General features: G+C 37.8%; 1 protein-coding gene across 3 annotated transcripts in view; it reads right to left on the bottom strand.

Moving 5' to 3' along the window:
• The window catches only part of PDCL2 (phosducin like 2), a 40711-nt gene extending 25084 nt beyond the window's left edge, over window positions 1–15627 (bottom strand). The window contains exons 1-2 of one of the 3 annotated variants that reach the window (XR_011502228.1): window positions 15350–15484; window positions 6063–6179 (exon numbers count right to left, since the gene is read on the bottom strand). Coding sequence is in view for 1 of the 3 variants with exons in the window: in XM_014850162.3 (XP_014705648.1) it covers window positions 15350–15355 (6 nt within the window). In the remaining 2 variants the exon portion in view is untranslated. Of the gene's footprint in view, window positions 1–6062; window positions 6180–15349 lie in introns of all 3 variants that reach the window. The other 2 variants (XM_070505863.1, XM_014850162.3) reach the window with 2 other exon arrangements.
• Between the last annotated feature and the right edge of the window lie 1481 nt (window positions 15628–17108).

Raw genomic sequence — 17108 nt, 5'->3', positions numbered from 1 at the left:
CATAGCATTTCTAACTATGCAATTATTCATGAACTCTATAGATTAGTTTCAAAGAATACAACAAAGTGGTCTACTTTTCCCCTATTTCCCAGCACTAACAGGACTACATACTTTGATAAACAGGATACACCCTCTACCCTCAAAGTTACACTGAGATATTTAATAAAAATCAATTTAGAACACATATATCAAATATTAATGAAATAAACTCGTAAGTCATGGAAAATTCCCTGATGACCAGAGTAGACAAAACCAATTCACACCATGCACAAATACTGTTTCGTTGCTTTTTCTACGTAAGTATCCAAGACCTCCAGGTGAGCTTGCTTCTTGTCCAGCTATTTAGCTTCATAGGACTCCTGCTCCCGGGTTAAATCTTAGAAGAAGTTAGGAATCTTTCCATAGTTCAATTTCTATCTAATCATAATTTCTTTCTATGAAAGTTAACCTTGTTTTCCTTGTTACTTAGACTTTGATATTTTAGTATCTGCTTTTCCAGAAGTTGTCTGTCATATATTAACTATTGTCTTTCTAACCTGCTATCCACTTTCTCCGACGTTTCCAGAGGAAGGGAAAACTTAATTGCATACGCGAGTGGATACTGTGGCAAAGTATAAGATGGCCTTGAATGATCTGCACTTTCTGGTGTTCACATCCATTCTTAATCCCCTCTCCTTGTTTATGAGTGGGAACTATGACATGCCTCTAGCCAACAGAATATGGCAAATGGGAAGGAATGTAATTTCTGTGATTACATTCTGTACGTTTGTAACTTCCATCTTGCCAGCACTCTCTCTCATTTGTAGGCATTGATGAAACAAGCTGCCATATTCTGAGGTGCTGTATGGAAAGAACTACATGACAAGGAAAATGTAGCCAACAATCAGCCAGGAAATGAAGTCCTCAGCCAAACAGCCTTAAAAGAACTGAATTCCACCCCCTACCATGTAAGTGAAATTAGAAGTGGATCCTTCCTCTGTTGTGCCTTCATATGAGACCTCAACTCTGGCTGACACTTTGCTTGCAACCTTGTGGGAGACTCTGAAGCAGAGGGCCCAGCTAAGCAATGCCTGGATCCTTGATCCATAAAAATTCTGAGATAATAAATGTGTTGTTTTAAGACACCAAGTTTGTGGTAATTTGTCATGCAACAACGGATAACTAATGTAAGTATCATCTTTTTTTTTTTTTTTTGAGGAAGATTAGCCCTGAGCTAACTACTGCCAATCCTCCTCTTTTTGCTGAGGAAGACTGGCCCTGAGCTAACATCCATGCCCATCTTCCTCTACTTTATATGTGGGACGCCTACTACAGCATGGCTTTTGCCAAGCGGTGCCATATTCACACCTGGGATCTGAACCAGTGAACCCTGGGCTGCCGAGAAGCGGAACATGCAAACTTAACCACTGAGCCACCTGGCCGGCCCAAGTATCATCTTATTTATCCTCTTCATTCTATTATTTGGCCAAACTTTTGTTTTTCTATCCACACCTAGTTTTTTACTGGTCTCTCTATCCATGAGATCTTCCAGTCCCCATTTTTTCTATATGTCTTATAACAATTTAAAAAACTATCATCAGCAGGACTTCTGCACTTGATAATGGCAGACTAGATAATTTGGATCAAGCCTCCTGCTGAGAACAGCTAGTAAAACTGAAGGAAATGGATGAAAATCAATTTAAAGGAAGTGGAGAATCAATAAGGCAGTGAAGAGAATCATGGGGAGAAGATCCTGGATGAAAAGGAGAACCAAAGAGAGGAGCATTTGGGGCTGTCCCCCTTGGATCAACTGCCAACTCTGGAAGAGGTCAAGAGGCTGAGAAATTGAATAAAAGTCCACAAATTTGAGCACAGTGACCAAAGACAGAAATCAATAAGAAAACAGTAACTAGGAGATCATCATATATTTGGGAATTAAGAAAAAATTTTCTAGGGCCAGCCTCGGTGGCCTAGTGGTTAAGTTCGGTGTGCTCTGCTTTGGTGGCCCAGGTGTAGTTCCCAGGTGCAGACCTACACCACTCGTCAGCAGCCATGCTGTGGTGGTGACCCACATACACAAAGAGGAAGATGGCCAATGGACGTTAGCTCAGGGCAAATCTTCCTCAGCAAAAACAAAACAAACACACAAAAAAAGAAAAGAAAAAATTTTCTGAATAATCCATGGGTCAAAGAAGAAATCATAATGGGAATTAAAAAGCATTAGGAATTGAATGACAGCAATAAAGCCACATATCAAAAATACGTGAGCTGCGACTAAAGCAGTTCATAAAAGGAATTTTATAATGCTAATTTAACGTATTAGAAAATGAAGAACAGTTAAAAATTAAGATACAAGCATCCAACCTAAAAAGTTGGAAAAAGAATATCAAAATAAATCAAAGGTAGAAGTAAGGAAATAATAAAGGTGAAGGTAGAAACTCATGAAATGAAAAATAAATATATAACAGAGAGGTTTAACAAGGCCACAAATTGGTTCTTAGAGAAGACTAATAAAATTGGTGAACACTTGCCAAGAATGACCAAAAAAGAGTGAGAAGGCACAAATAACCAATATTAGAAATGAAAAAGAGGAGCTCCTGATAAGTAATACAAACATTTAAAAAGAGGATCCTCTCTATTGTATTTTGCTCATTTTTTTCTACTTTAAGTTGGAAGCTTAGATCATTGACTATAAACCTTTCTTCTCTAATATAACCACTTAAAGCTATAAATTTCCCTTTAACAAATTCTTTAGCAGCATCCTACAAATTTTGGTATGCTGTATTTTTATTATCATTCAATTCAAAATATTTCTAATCTCACTTGTAATTTTTTTTTTCTTTTTGGTGAGGAAGATTGGCCCTGAGCTCACATCTGTTGCCAATCTTCCTTTTTTCGCTTGAGGAAAATTGTCCCTGAGCTAACATCTGTGCCAACCTTCCTCTGTTTCGTACGTGGGATGCCACCACAGCATGACTGGATGAGTGGCGTATTGGTCTGCACCTGGGATCCAAACCTGAGACCCCTGGGCTGCCAAAGTGGAGCATGTACACTTAACCACTACTCTACTGGGCCACCCTCTCACTTGTAATTTTTTACTGACATTTTTATTACTTGGAAGGATGCTGTTTAATTTTCAAATAATTTGGGCTTTCTAGATATCTTATTAATAATTTCTAATTTAATTCTGCTTGGTCAGAAACATACTTTTTAAAAATTTCAATTTTTTGAAATGTATTGACTTGTTTTATGACCCAGCATATGGTTTATCTTATTGACTGTCCCATGTGTGCTTGAAAAGAATGCGTATTCTGCCACTGATGGGTATATTTCTGTACAAATCAATGGACGGTTACCAGATTTGTTCAGATCTCCTATTGTGTTAGTGATTTTTGTACCTAGTTTTTCTACCAATTACTAGGAGAAGGGGTGTTAAAATCTCAAATTATCATTGTGGATTTGTCTATTTCTCCCTTGAATTCTGTCAGTTTTTGCTTTATGTGCTTGAAGCTTATTATGAAAATACATGAATACACAAATACAGCTATATTTGTGATAGATACCTTCCTGATGAATTTCTCTGTCATTATAAAACGTTCCTTTTTATTTCTAGTAGTAATCCTCAACTTGATGTGTTTTGTTTGATACTAATACAGTTTCTCTAGCTTACTCCTAACTACAGTTTAAATAGCATGTCTTTTTTAATCCTTTTACTTTTAACCCATCTATGTCTTTGTATTTAAAGTGTCTCTTTTATCAATATTTTGTTTTGTCTTGCTTTTTTAATCTATTCTGACAATCTCTACTTTTTAATTGAAGTGTTTAGTCCATTTGCATTTAATGTAATTGTTAATATTAGATTTTGAGCTACTATTTTCCTGTTTTCTATTAGTCTCATTTACTTTTTTCTCTGTTCCTTTCTTGCCTTCTTTTGATAAACTAAATATTTTTTAGAAGTCCGTTTTTTGCAACTGGCTTTTTAGGTATATACCTTTGCATTATTGTTTTAATAATTGCTCTAGAAATTATAGTGGGTTCTTTAATTAATTACAGTCTACTTAGAATTAATATTGTTCTACTTTACATAAAATATGGGAACCTTGCCTAGAATAGTTCCATTTACCACTATCCCATCCTTTGCCTTATTGCTGTTATATGTATTAACATCCACATATATTTAAATACCCATAATAGAGTGTTACAATTTCTGCTTAAGCAATTATGTTTTAAAGGAAATTAAGAGATAAAGCATATTTAGTGTTTAGTATTTACCCACATATTTACCATTTATGGTGCTCTTCACTCCTTACTTTAGATCATTTTCTACCTGGTCTCATTTCCCTTCAGCCTGAAGAAACTCTCTTTAGCATTTTTGCTGACAACTAATTCTCTCAGTTTTCATATTTCTGAAAATGCCTATTTTTCCCCCCAGTTTTTTAATGGTTAGTTTAGCTGGATATAGAATGTTCATTTGACAGTTTTCCCCTCCAGCATTTAAAGAATTTTAAAGGCCTCCTGGACTCCATTATTTCTGATGAGAAGTCAGCTATCAATCGTATTACTGTTCTCATGTATGTACATAATATACACATCTTAATATTACATCTTTTCTCTGGATGTTTTCAAAATTTTATCTTTGGATTTCAGCAGTTTGTCTATGTGTGCTTGGTGTGGTTTTATTTGTATTTATCCTGTTTGGGGTTCCCTGAACTTCTTAGATCTTAGTTTATGTCTTCCCTCAAAATTTGGACAATTTTTTGCACTATTTCTTTCAAATTTTTCTGCCCCCATCCTTCCTCTCCTTCTAGGATTCCAGTTACCACGTGTTGCATGTGTGTTAACCATCTATTCCAGTTACATGGATGTTAACCCATTTAATAATGTCCCCCCAGTTCCCTGAATCTCTATTCATTTTTCTTTAATGTTTTTCCTCTGTTCTTCAAATTGGACACTTTCTACTGAGGTATCTTCAAATTCCCTCACTCTTCTGCCATCTCCAATCTGCTGTCAAGCCTGTTCAGTGAATTTTTAAATTTTTTTATTTGCTGATCTTTTTGGTTGTAGGATTTCCATTTGATTATTACCATTTCTATTTCTCTGCTAAGATTTCCCCATCTGTTAGCTCATTTTCCTTTAAGTCCTTGAATGTATTTATAATAGCTGCTTTAAATTCTTTGTTTGCTAGTGTCAACATCTGGATAATCTTAGAATCAGTTTCAACTGACTGCTTTGCTTTTGAATATGGGTCACATTTTCATGTGTTGTCTCTTTTTTTCTCTTTGTCTAATTTTTTTATTGTATACTAGATATTGAGGATGATACACCATAGAGATTCATGATTCTATATGTTCCTCTGGAGTGTGTTGACTTTTATACTTGTAGGCAGTTAACTTGGCTAGGTTCAAACACCAAACTATTATTATTGAAACGGGAAGCAGCTGAAATCTCAGGTCAGCTCAGTTCTTTCACCTTCCAGTGGCTGCTTTCTGCCAGGCTCCTTGGAGTCTCCTATATACATATGCAGTTTAGCTGACAATTAAGGATTTGAGTGGATTTTATAAGTAGAATTTAAGGATCATCCCTTCTGCATGACTTTCCTTTCTGAGACTTCCCCACAATTCTCCCACAACTCTACTAGGCCAGAACTTTGCCCTCCAATATCTCTATCTTTTAGCACATGGTTTTCTGCCACCTTGCACCATGTGATTGTGAAATGCCCTCAGGCACTCGACTGCATCTAATCTTCCTTTTAACCTATTGTGATGGTTTCAAAATATGTTCACAAATTCTTTCACCCTACTCTTTTGAGAGGTGAAGCTTAGTCTTCCTCTCATTGAGTATAGACTGGACCCAGTGTCTCACTTCTAATAAACTGAAAATATGATGGAAGTGACACTGTGATTTCTGAGACTAAGTCATAAAAGGCACTGCTGCTATTTCTTCCTCTTACTCTCTCTCATCACTTACTCTGAGGGAAATCAGTTGCCACGTTGTTAGGACACTCAAGCCTATGTTAGTCTGCTGAGGCTGCCATAACAGAATATCACAGACTGCGTGGCTTAAACAGAAATTTGTCTTCTCACCGTTCTGGAGGCTGGAAGTCCAAGCTCAAGGTGCCAGCAGGGCTTGTTTCTGGTGAGACCTCTTTTCCTGGGTTGCAAGTGGCCACCTTCTTGCTATGTCCTCATATGGCCTTTCCTCTGTGCATGTGCAGAGAAAGAGCATGCTCCAATGTCTCTTCCTCTTCTTATAAGGACACCAGACCTATCAGATTAGGATCCCACCCTTATGACCTCATTTAACCTTAATTATCTTCTCAAATGTCCTATATCCAAATATAGCCACATTTGGGGGGAGGGGGACCAAAATTCATTCCATAATACAGCCCTATTGAAAAGTCCAAGTGGTGGTAAACTGAAGCCTCTTGCCAACAGTCATGTGAGTGAGCCATGGTGGAAGTAAATCCTGCAGCCCCAGCTGATGCCTTGATTGTAATCTCATTAGAGACCCTGAACCAGAACCACCTGGCTAAGCCTCTCACAAATTCCTGACCCCAGAAACTATGAGATGATAAATATTTGTTGTATTAAGCTACTAAATTTTAGGATATTTAGTTACATAGCAATAAACAACTAATATACCTATCCATTCAAGGTGTTTTCTTTCTTTTAGGAAGTTTTATTAAAAAAAATAATCAGAGATATAGAAAAATATTTCCCTTCAAAGATGTTCAGTGCAGCAGTATTTATAATAGCAAAATTTAGAAACAATTTTAGTTTCAACAAAGGAATTAGAAGTCCATTCAGTTTGTTATTTCAGTGTTTATAGTTTCCATTACTAGAAGTTCCTTTCCATTTTTTATCTGTTCATTCTTGATGGTTTCCTATATAAATTCATCTTTGTAATGTCATTTCTATTTCTTAGAACACTTCATAACAGGTATTTTTATATTCTGTATTTGTTAATCACAAGTTACGCAATTCTTAGGAATCGAAATCTGTTGTTTCTTGCTTTTGTTTAACGTTCAGAGTAGTCCTCTTGTGTAATCCTTTTAAGATCCTATTTCTTTTAAAATGTGAGAGTTTTCTGGGTCAAGCAGTGAGAATTTCCTCCAAAAAGGGTTTGCCTCTGCTATCAGCCAGGAGTACTATTTCTCGGTCACCAAACCTCTTAAGCCTCCCTAGAGGACTTTTGCTTATAGAGAAAGTTTCACCCTCAACTTCTACTCCTTAATACATTTCCAGAGGTCAATGTATTGCTTAGTATTTAGGCCTCAGGGAACCCTTCCTTGCTGCCTGTGTGTCTGAAAGGTCTCTCCACCTCCTCAACTCTTTGCTGCTCCAGCCACGAGTCCTGCTTCCGTTCATCTGATCTTAGTGATCCCTTATCCTGACCCTGGATATTCCCAACCAGACCATGATCAGTCTCCCATTCTGGGCTCAATTCTTATTTGTTTGTTTGGAGTTGGGGTGGGGGTGCTCCCAAAGACCTCTGTGAAACCAGCAAGGCTCCACAGAAGGTGTTTGTTTGTTTTTTTTTGGATTGTGAGTATTTGTTGTAGATTATGACAGTTCCTCAAAGCTCACAATTATTTGTAACTCAGAAGCAAAACTTCCTTTTCTCTTTTGTGGTTTATCCATCCACTTATGTTCAACTGTCTGTATCTACATGTTTTAGACATATCTTATAAATAGCATATAGTTAGAGGGGTTTTTGTTTGTTTTTAATCCAGTCTAAAAGTCTTTGTCTTTTAACTAGAGCATATAGTCCGTTTACATTCTATGTAAATACTGACATATTAGATTTAATTCTACCGTTTTTATTTTGTGCTCTCTGTACGTCCTGCCTATTTTATGTTTATAATACATCAACTCCATTTACCCCGTTTCCAACTATATGTTACTATCTTTGTCAGTTCAGGATGCTGTAACAAATTACCACTGACTGGGTGGCTTAAAAAACCAGAAATTTATTTCTCACGGTTCTGGAAGCTGGAAGAGTGAGATCAGGGTGTCAGCATGGTTGAGTTCCAGGGAGAAGCCTCTTCTAAGTTGCAAATGGCCGCCTTCTGCTTGTAGCATTACATGGCTGAAGGAGAGTGAGCTAGCTCTCTGGCCTCTTCTTAAAAGAGCACTAATCCCATTCATGAGGGCTCCACCCTCATGAGTTCATCACCTCCCAAAGACCCAACCTCCAAATACCATCACATTGGGAATCAGATTTCAACATACGAATTTGGGGGGGGAAACAAATATTCAGACCATAACAGTTACCCTTATGTAACTCATATTTTATTTCTATATTTTTTCTTAACCCAGCAATACATTATCATTATTAATATTGTTATTATATTTAGTCAATGTTTCTTTAGATTTACTCATATTATTTGCCACTTTCTTCTTCATTCCTTATTGAATCTCAGATTTTCCATGTGGAAACATCTTTCAGCCTGGAGTACAACCTTGAGAATTCTCCTTAGTCAGGACCTGCTAGGGCATTATTCTCTCAATTACCTTAAGCATGTTTTTATTTTGCTCTCTTTATAAAAATAATTTTTCTGAGTATAGCTTTTTTCTTTCAACACATTGATTATATTGTTTCACTACCTTTTGGATCCACTGTTAATGTTGAGAAATCAGCTGTCAACCTCTTAGACTTTTGAAGATAATCAGTCTTTTGCCTACCTGTATTTGAGATTTTTCTCTGCAGCTTTCTGAAGTTTTGGCATGATGAATTTAGCTGCGTGTTTCTTTTCATTTATCCTGTGTGGATTCACTGGGCTTTTAGAAACTGTAAAATGGTACCTTTCAACAGTTCAGGAAAATTCACAGCAATTATCTCTTCAAATATTCATTTATCTCTTTCTCTTTCACCTCTGCATCTGAGATGCCAACTTAAAATGCTAGATTTCTCCTTACTCTTTTTGGTATTTTTCCATATTTCCATACTGATTTACCTGATAAACCTATCCATTGATATTTTTGGTTTCTTTTATTGCAGTTTTTCATTTCAAGAAGTTCTATTTAGCTCTTTATCAAAAAATTTTATTGTGATACAAAGAACTCACACAACTCAACAATAAAAAAATCAAACAACCCAATTACAAAATGGGCAGGGGACATGAACAGATGTTTCTCCAAAGAAGATATACGGATGGCCAATAGACACATGAAAAGATGCTCATCATCACTAATCATCAGGGAAATGCAAATCAAAACTACACTAAGATATCACGTTACACCTGTTAGAATGGCAAAAATATCCAAAACCAAGAGTGACAAATGTTGGAGAGGCTGTGGAGAAAAGGGAACCCTCATACACTGTTGGTGGGAATGCAAATTGGTGCAGCCACTATGGAAAACAGTATGGAGATTCCTCAAAAAGTTAAGAATAGAAATACCTTATGACCCAGCCATCCCACTACTGGGTATCTATCCTAAGAACCTGAAATCAGCAATTCCAAAAGTTCCATGCACCCCTATGTTCATCGCAGCATTATTCACAATAGCCAAGTCATGGAACCAACCTAAGTGCCCAGCAACTGATGATTGGATAAAGAAGATGTGGTATATATATACAATGGAATACTACTCAGCCATAAAAAAGGACAGAGTTGTCCCATTCACAACAACATGGATAGACCTTGAGAGTATTATGTTGAATGAAATAAGCCAGACAGAGAAAGGCGAACTCTGTATGACTCCACTCATAGATGGTAGTTAACATATGGACAAAGAGAACAGATCAGTGGTTGCCAGGGGAAAGGGGGGTGAGGGGAGCGCACTAGGGGTGAAGTGGTGTACCTACAACATGACTAATAATGATGTACAACTGTAATTTCACAAGGATGTTAACTTTCATAACCTTAATAAAAAAAAGAAGAAAAATTTTATTGTGGTAAAATAATATAAAATTTACCACTTTAACCATTTTTAAGTGTACAGTCTAGTGGCATTAAGTACGTTCACACTGTGGTGCAACCATCACCACCATCCATCTCCAGAACTTTTTATCATCTCAAACTGAAATTCTGTCTCAATTAAACAATAACTCCTCATTCTCAAGCTGTACCCCTAGCCTTGGTATCCACTATTTTACTTTCTGTCTCTATGTATTTGACAATTCTAGCTACCTCATGTGAGTAGAATCATACAATATTTGTCCTTTTGTGACTGCTTTATTTCACTTGGCATAATGTTTTCAAAGATCATCCATGTTGAAGCATGGATTAGAACTTCCTTCCATTTTAAAGCTGAATAATGTACCATTGTAAGTATATGCCATGGTTTGTTTGTCCATTCACCCACTGTTGGACATTCAACCACTGTGGGTTGTTTCCACCTTCTGACTGATGCGAATAATGCTGCTGTGAACATATGTGTACAGGGGCTGGCCCTATGGCCAAGTGGTTAAGTTTGCATGCTCTGCTTCAGTGGCCCAGGGTTTGCCAGTTTGGATCCTGGGCACAGACCTATACACTGCTCATCAAGATATGCTGTGGTGGCATCTCACATGGAGAAACTGGAATGACTTACAACGAGGATACACAACTATGTACTGGGCCTTAGGGGGAAAAAAAAGAGGAAGATTGGCAACAGATGTTAGCTCAGGGCCGATCTTCCTCACACACACAAAAATAAGTATACAAATATGTGTTTGAGTCCCTGCTTTCAATTCTTTTGAGTATACACCTAGGAGGGGAATTGATAGATCATATGATAATTCTATATGTAACTTTTTGAGGAACTGCCCTAATGTTTTCCACAACAGTTGCACCATTTTACATTCCCACCAATGCACGAAAGTTCCACTTTCTCCACATCTTCACCAACACTTGTCATTTTCTGTTTTTGATAATAGTTATCATAATCAGTGTGGTCTCTCATTGTGATCTTGATTTATATTTCTGTAATGATTGATGATATTGAGCATCTTTTTATGTGCTTATTGGCCATTTGTATATCTTCTTTGGAGAGATGTCTATTCAAGTTCTTTGCCCATTTTTTTTAGAGTGGTTTTAGGTTCACAGCAAAATTGAGGGGAGGGTACAGAGATGTCCCATATACCCCTGTCCTCATACATGAATAGCTTCCCCCATTATCAACATCACCCATCAGAGTGATACCTTTGTTTAAAGCAAACTCCTCATTTAAAGCCAAAACAAAACCACAATGCAAAATTTTTTTATTAAGACTTTATTGTTTTAAGCAGTTTTAGGTTCCCAGCAAAACTGAGGGGAAGATACAGAGATTTCCAATATGCCACCTGCCCCCACACATGCATAGCCTCCCCTATTTTCAACATCCCCCACCAGAATGACATGTTACAAGTGATGAACGTACACTGACATATCATAATCATCCAAAGTCCATAGTGTGTAGTATGGTTAACTCGATGCACATTTTACCAGTTGAATAAAATGCATAATGGCATGTATCCATCATTATGATATCATACAGAGTATTTTCACTGCCCTAGAAATGCTCCATGCTCTGCCAGCCAGCCCTCCCCCTGCCAACCACTGATCTTTTTATTGTCTCCTTAGTTTTGCCTTTTCCAGAATGACATATATTTGGGATTGTACAATATGTAGTATTCTCAGATTGGCTTCCTTCACTTAGTAATATGCATTTAAGGTTCTTCCATGTCTTTTCATAGCTTGATAGTTCATTTCTTTTTTAGTGCTGAATAATATTCCATTATCTGGATGTACCAAAGTTTATTTATCCATACACCTACGGAAGGACATCTCGATTGCTTCCAAGTTTTGGCAGTGATGGATAAAGCTGCTATAGACACCTGTGTGCAAGTTTTTCTGTGGACATTGTTTTCAACTCCCTTGGGTAAATACCAAGGAGAGCAATAGCTGGATTATATGCTAAGAGTATGTTTAGTTTTATAAGAAACTTCCACGTTATCTTCCAAAGGTTCTGCACCATTTTGCATTCCCACTAGCAATGAATGAGAGTTCCTATTGCTCTACATCCTCTCCAGTATTTAGTGTCGTCAGTGTTCCAGATTATGGCCATTCCAAAGGCGTGTAGTGGTCTCTTGTTTTAATTTGCATTTCTCTGATGTAGATGTGAAGCATCTTTTAATATGCTTATTTTTAATTGGTTTGTCTTTTAATGTTAAATTTTAGGAGTTCTTTACATATTCTGGATATTAATCCTTTATCAAATAGGCAATCTGAAAATATTTTCTCCCATTCTGTGGTTTGCATTTTCACTCTATTGATAGTGACCTTCGATGCACAAAAGTTTTAAATTTTGATAAAGTCCAATTTATCTATTTTTTTCTTGTTGCCTGTGTTTTTGGTGTCATATTCAAGAAATCACTGCCAACTGAATGTCATGACAATTTCCCCCTATGTTTTCTTCTAAGTGTTTTATAGTTTTAGTTCTTCTAGGTCTTTGATCCTTTTTCAGTTAATTTTTGTTTACCTTTGGAGTTAGGAGTCCAACTTCATTCTTTGGCATGCGGATACCCAGTTTTCCCAAAACCATTTTCAAAAAGACTATCCTTTCACTTAAACAGTCTTAGCACCCTTACTGAAAGTCATTTGACCATATGACTGTTTCTTTCTGGGCTCTCCATTCTATTTCCTTGGGCGTTCTGGCTGTCAGCACCACACTGTTTTCATTACTGCAGCTTTGTGGTATATTTTGAAATCGGAAAGTTTGCGTCCTCTAACTTTGTTCATCTTTTTCAAGACAGTTTTAGCTAATTGGGGTCTCAAGACTTCATATGAATTTTAGGATGAGTTTTTCTATTTTTACAGAAAATGTCACTGGGATTTTGATAGAGATTACATTAAATCTGTACATTGCTTTGGGAAGTACTGACATCTTAACAATATTAAGTCTTCCAATCCATGAATGTTGGATGTTTTACACCTGTTTATGTCTTCTTTAATTTCTTTCAGCAATGTTTTGTAGTTTTCAGTGTACAAGTCTTTTGCCTCCTTGGTTATATTTATTCCTAAGTATTTTATTCTTTTTGATGTTATTATATATGGAATTGTTTTCTTAATTTCCTTTTGGATTATTTATTGTAATGTATAGAAATGTCTTCATCAAATTTTTAAGGTCACTTTTTATAGTCTCCTATTCCCTGCAGATAATTTCAATCTGGTCTTTTATTTTTTCAAACATACTAAGTGTAGTTATTTTATAACCAGTTTCTGATCATTCTGATAACTGAAGTCTCTGCACGTCTGTTTTTGTTGGTTCATGCTCATGGCCCTCTGTATCCTTGTGTGCTTGGTTACTTTTGACTGCTTTCTGCTTGCTGTCCTTGAGAACTTATCTGTGGGAATTCTTTGAAGCCTAAAATAAAATTTTCCTCCTCCACGGAGGATTTGTTATTTCTTCCAGGCATTTATGGGCACCATGGTATATAACTAATTTATGTCAAATTCGTAGTTTGAAGTTTGCTGGACCACTCAGATAATACGCCTAGGTTGCAATCTATGTAAGAGCTGTCCTGGGCCACTACTTCTTGGGGACAGGCTTTATTACTCTTCTTTTTCTCCACTGCTCCACTAAACATCAAGACAACCTTCCCTGAATTCCCCTAGACATGAGTTTATCTCTGGTTCATACTTCTATCAGTCTCTCATCCTTTGGTGGACCACACGCTGTGGTTTCTCCTCACCGGGAGATTATACCTAAGACCAAAATGCAAATTACTAATGCCCTCAGGGTAAAAGTGGCTTTGGAGCTCTGGAAATCCATTCACCTGGTTTTCCATTTTTCCTTCAATTTTGGTCTCATAGTTACTATTATCATGTCACCTCTTTGATGCTTTTAAGGCGGAAGTTTTACACTCTAGCCAGCATTTTTACTTGTATTCAGCAGGAAAGCTGGTCCAAATAACCTAGCCCACTATTATCAGAAATTCCAGCAATCACCTTTTTAAAAAACCCTCCCTACCATCCTCTCTCTCTTTTTTCTCTCATAGTCAAACTTCTTAAAATAATTGTCTATATATGCTGTAACCACTGCCACCTCCCATTCACTCTTCAAACCACTCCAAAGGTGGCTTCTGCCTCAAATATTCCTTTCAAAACTGCTCTAGCTAAGGTCACCTATGAGCTCCATGTTGCAAATATCAATGGATAGTCATTGCATTTGATCCCTTAAGCAGAATTAGAGAGAGTTTGTCATTTTTTTCTTGTTAAAATACTCTTTCTTGATATTCATGGCAGCACATTCTTATGGTTTTATTCATATCTCTCTGACTGCTCTTCCCTAACTGATTCACTGCAATGGGATTTAAGAGTAAACGCTCTATATTCTGTTCTTCCCTTCACTTTTAGAAATTATCTGAGAAATTTTACCTAACAGAAATAGGCACCACAATCTATTTGTAAAAACTATTATGGTATTTATTATGCCATCAATAGTTATATCTCTTTAAAGCTGTTTTAGAACAAGTCCATAACTAAATATAAGCCTTGAGTGAGTAACTGGCTGTTGAATAAATCAATGAATAAACAAATGAGCAAATGTTAATGTGGTGTTGCCTTCACTCTCAATTATATTTTGGCCAATTTCTTGAAAAGCAGGTGCAAATCAGGGACAAATCTGCAATGTTTTTACACACTGGATAAAATGTACTTCCTAGGAACCTATTATTAATACAAAAGGTCCATCCATTAAAAATTACATGTAACTTACATTCAAAATACCCTAATAAGTTATACAGTGTATACGAATACCAAAATTAAATATGTAAAATAAGAAAAATCACAGGGGTTTTAATTTGGGAGAACTAGTGGGAAGAAGCTGTTTCTCTAAGTCGGAAAGTGATCATTTTACTTGCTAAAAAAAGAAACAAAAGGCTCTGGTTAATAAGGTAGCTTTAGACAGAGGAGCAACCTTCAAAGCAATAAATGGAAGTCTAACAGAGCTTTTGCCATCAGGTAGGGACACTCCAGGGACAACTGGTCTTTCTCACAACAGATGCGACTACTAGGGTTTCCCTTTTGTTCTTTTTTTAAGGTAGTGGGGCAGGATACTTAAATTGAATTACACTTGCGCTAAAGTTGCTGGTCTGTTTCTTAAGTCAGAAATGGTGCAGCAATAAGATTTCCAGGATTCGGGCGTGAAACGCAACCCCGAACAACTCTGAACGCTTCCTCCGGCGACAAACCGAAGTCTTGAGCGTTGAAAAAATGGCGTTCTCCTACAGTTAATTCGGATTTCTCTCAAATCTTGACAGAGACGCACGCAAAATTTGGCTCTTAACCCGAAAAGATGTTAGAACCCAACTCCTGTGGGCCGCCCTCCCCATTCGTGCTCACCCTCAGGCCCAGCCCGGTAACCCAGCGGGGACCCCAGAGTGGCCGGCGGGCCTCGACCCCCACCTGCATGGTTTGTCCCGCCTCGCCCCTCACGCGCCTGCGTCGTCCGGCTCCTGGCGAGGGCCTCCCGACTCTGACCCGGCCTCCTCCAGCCGGGAAGGGAGCCTGGCCCAGCCTAGCGGTTTCCACCGCTCCCGCCGAGGGCGAGGGAGAACAAGAACCGGGCGCGGCTCTGTTGCCAGGCAACGCGGAGGCGTGGCTGTGAACACGGACGCACCAGGTCTTGGGGTATCTATCCCAAGCGGTGCCATTCCGGTTTGCCGTGTGGTACTGGTGCTGGCGTTCCTCCCATCTTTCCCTCCACTACCACCAAATCAACGCGTTGTTTCCGAGCCTCTGGCACTCGTCAACCCCTGAGTCCTGTCTTCATGGAGAAATAACAAAATAGTGGGGAGAGAACCTTTCAGAGGAGGAGTTCTTAACCTGGAGCCCATAGCCTGTATTTGGATAGATTTTAGGGGATACCTAGCCCAAGCCTTCAATTCTACTCATAATTTTGTTGGATGTGTACATTTTGGGGGAAAGTTAAGGACCAGAGCTTTCATCAGATTTTCAAATGGCTTTCCACTGTCATCTTATAAACCCACTGCCTTAGGAGACAGGAGCTCTGGCTTTAGGTAGGAAACCTAGACAGTTGGCTTCCTTGGTGTTTGGGTTAAGGAAAGGATGTTTACTGAGAACTGCCAGGAACATGGGGAAAACATTTGACGTTACTGCCAAATAAAGTTATACACATAGTCACAGAGATATACTGATAGGATTTAGAAAAGAAGAAAAAAATGTTTTAATGACACAATTTTAAACTTGGGTTCAGCATTGGACCACTCCATCTTTAGTGCCCAGTTAATACTTGATATGAATGCTATACTCTTAGTAGCTTATATATTGTTATGTTTGCATATAAGATATTAATCCATTAAATATAAAATATTTTTAAATATCCCACAATTTTTGTAACCATGTTTGGGTATTTCTTCTTCTTCTTTTAATATCATGGGGAGCCCTAAAAAACGTATGTGGCCTAACTGTCTCTGGATTTCTGAGGGGCCCTGGGAACTGCTTAAATTAGAATTTGGGTCCCTTTTCTTTTTTCGACAATTTAAAATCCAGGCTAGTTGCATCACTGTACGTCACACTAGCTAATGTTGCCCTATACATCTGTGGCTTTAGAGTAGGAGGTCCTGTCTGCTCTCAAGTCCTTATCTTGTCAAGGCAATTCATTTTTTAAAGAAGAATGTACCTGTTGTCCTTTTCTGCTCCTTCTTTCCTTATGTTCTTCACATGGTTGCCAAGAAGTGAAATTCAGGGACTTTGTTAGTAAAAGGCATAATTTAGGCTATAATCAGTCATCAACATTAGTAAGACAAAGTTTGTTAGATACCATAAAGAATGTAAGACATAATCCTACCAGAAAGCTGCCTTTCTCTAATCAGCCAGCAGCCTGCTTGGTGGAGTAAGCAGGTGGTTATCCAAGAGGGATGTCAGAAGGAAAAAACTCAGGGGAACCTGAAGAAAGACATCTCAACATCCATCTTTAATTCTGTGTCCACTAAACACTGATTTGATGTAAAAAGTTCTCTAAGTGTGTTCATGATCCTCCACTAGTAATACTGTTTCTTTTCTGGTAACGGACAAGACTCGTTGCCTTTTAGCTATTACAGGGTGAACCAACCTATTTTAAGATAAACTGCATACTACCAGTTGGTAGAAAAAGCTAGCCTCCTGATATGTTTGTAGCAATCAGACATCTATTTTACAGTAT

This window comes from Equus asinus, chromosome 3 (genome assembly GCF_041296235.1).
Source record: "Equus asinus isolate D_3611 breed Donkey chromosome 3, EquAss-T2T_v2, whole genome shotgun sequence".
Classification (NCBI taxonomy): Eukaryota; Metazoa; Chordata; class Mammalia; order Perissodactyla; family Equidae; genus Equus; species Equus asinus.
Note: the sequence above shows the minus strand (reverse complement) of the source record. Positions and strands in the feature narration are given on the sequence as shown.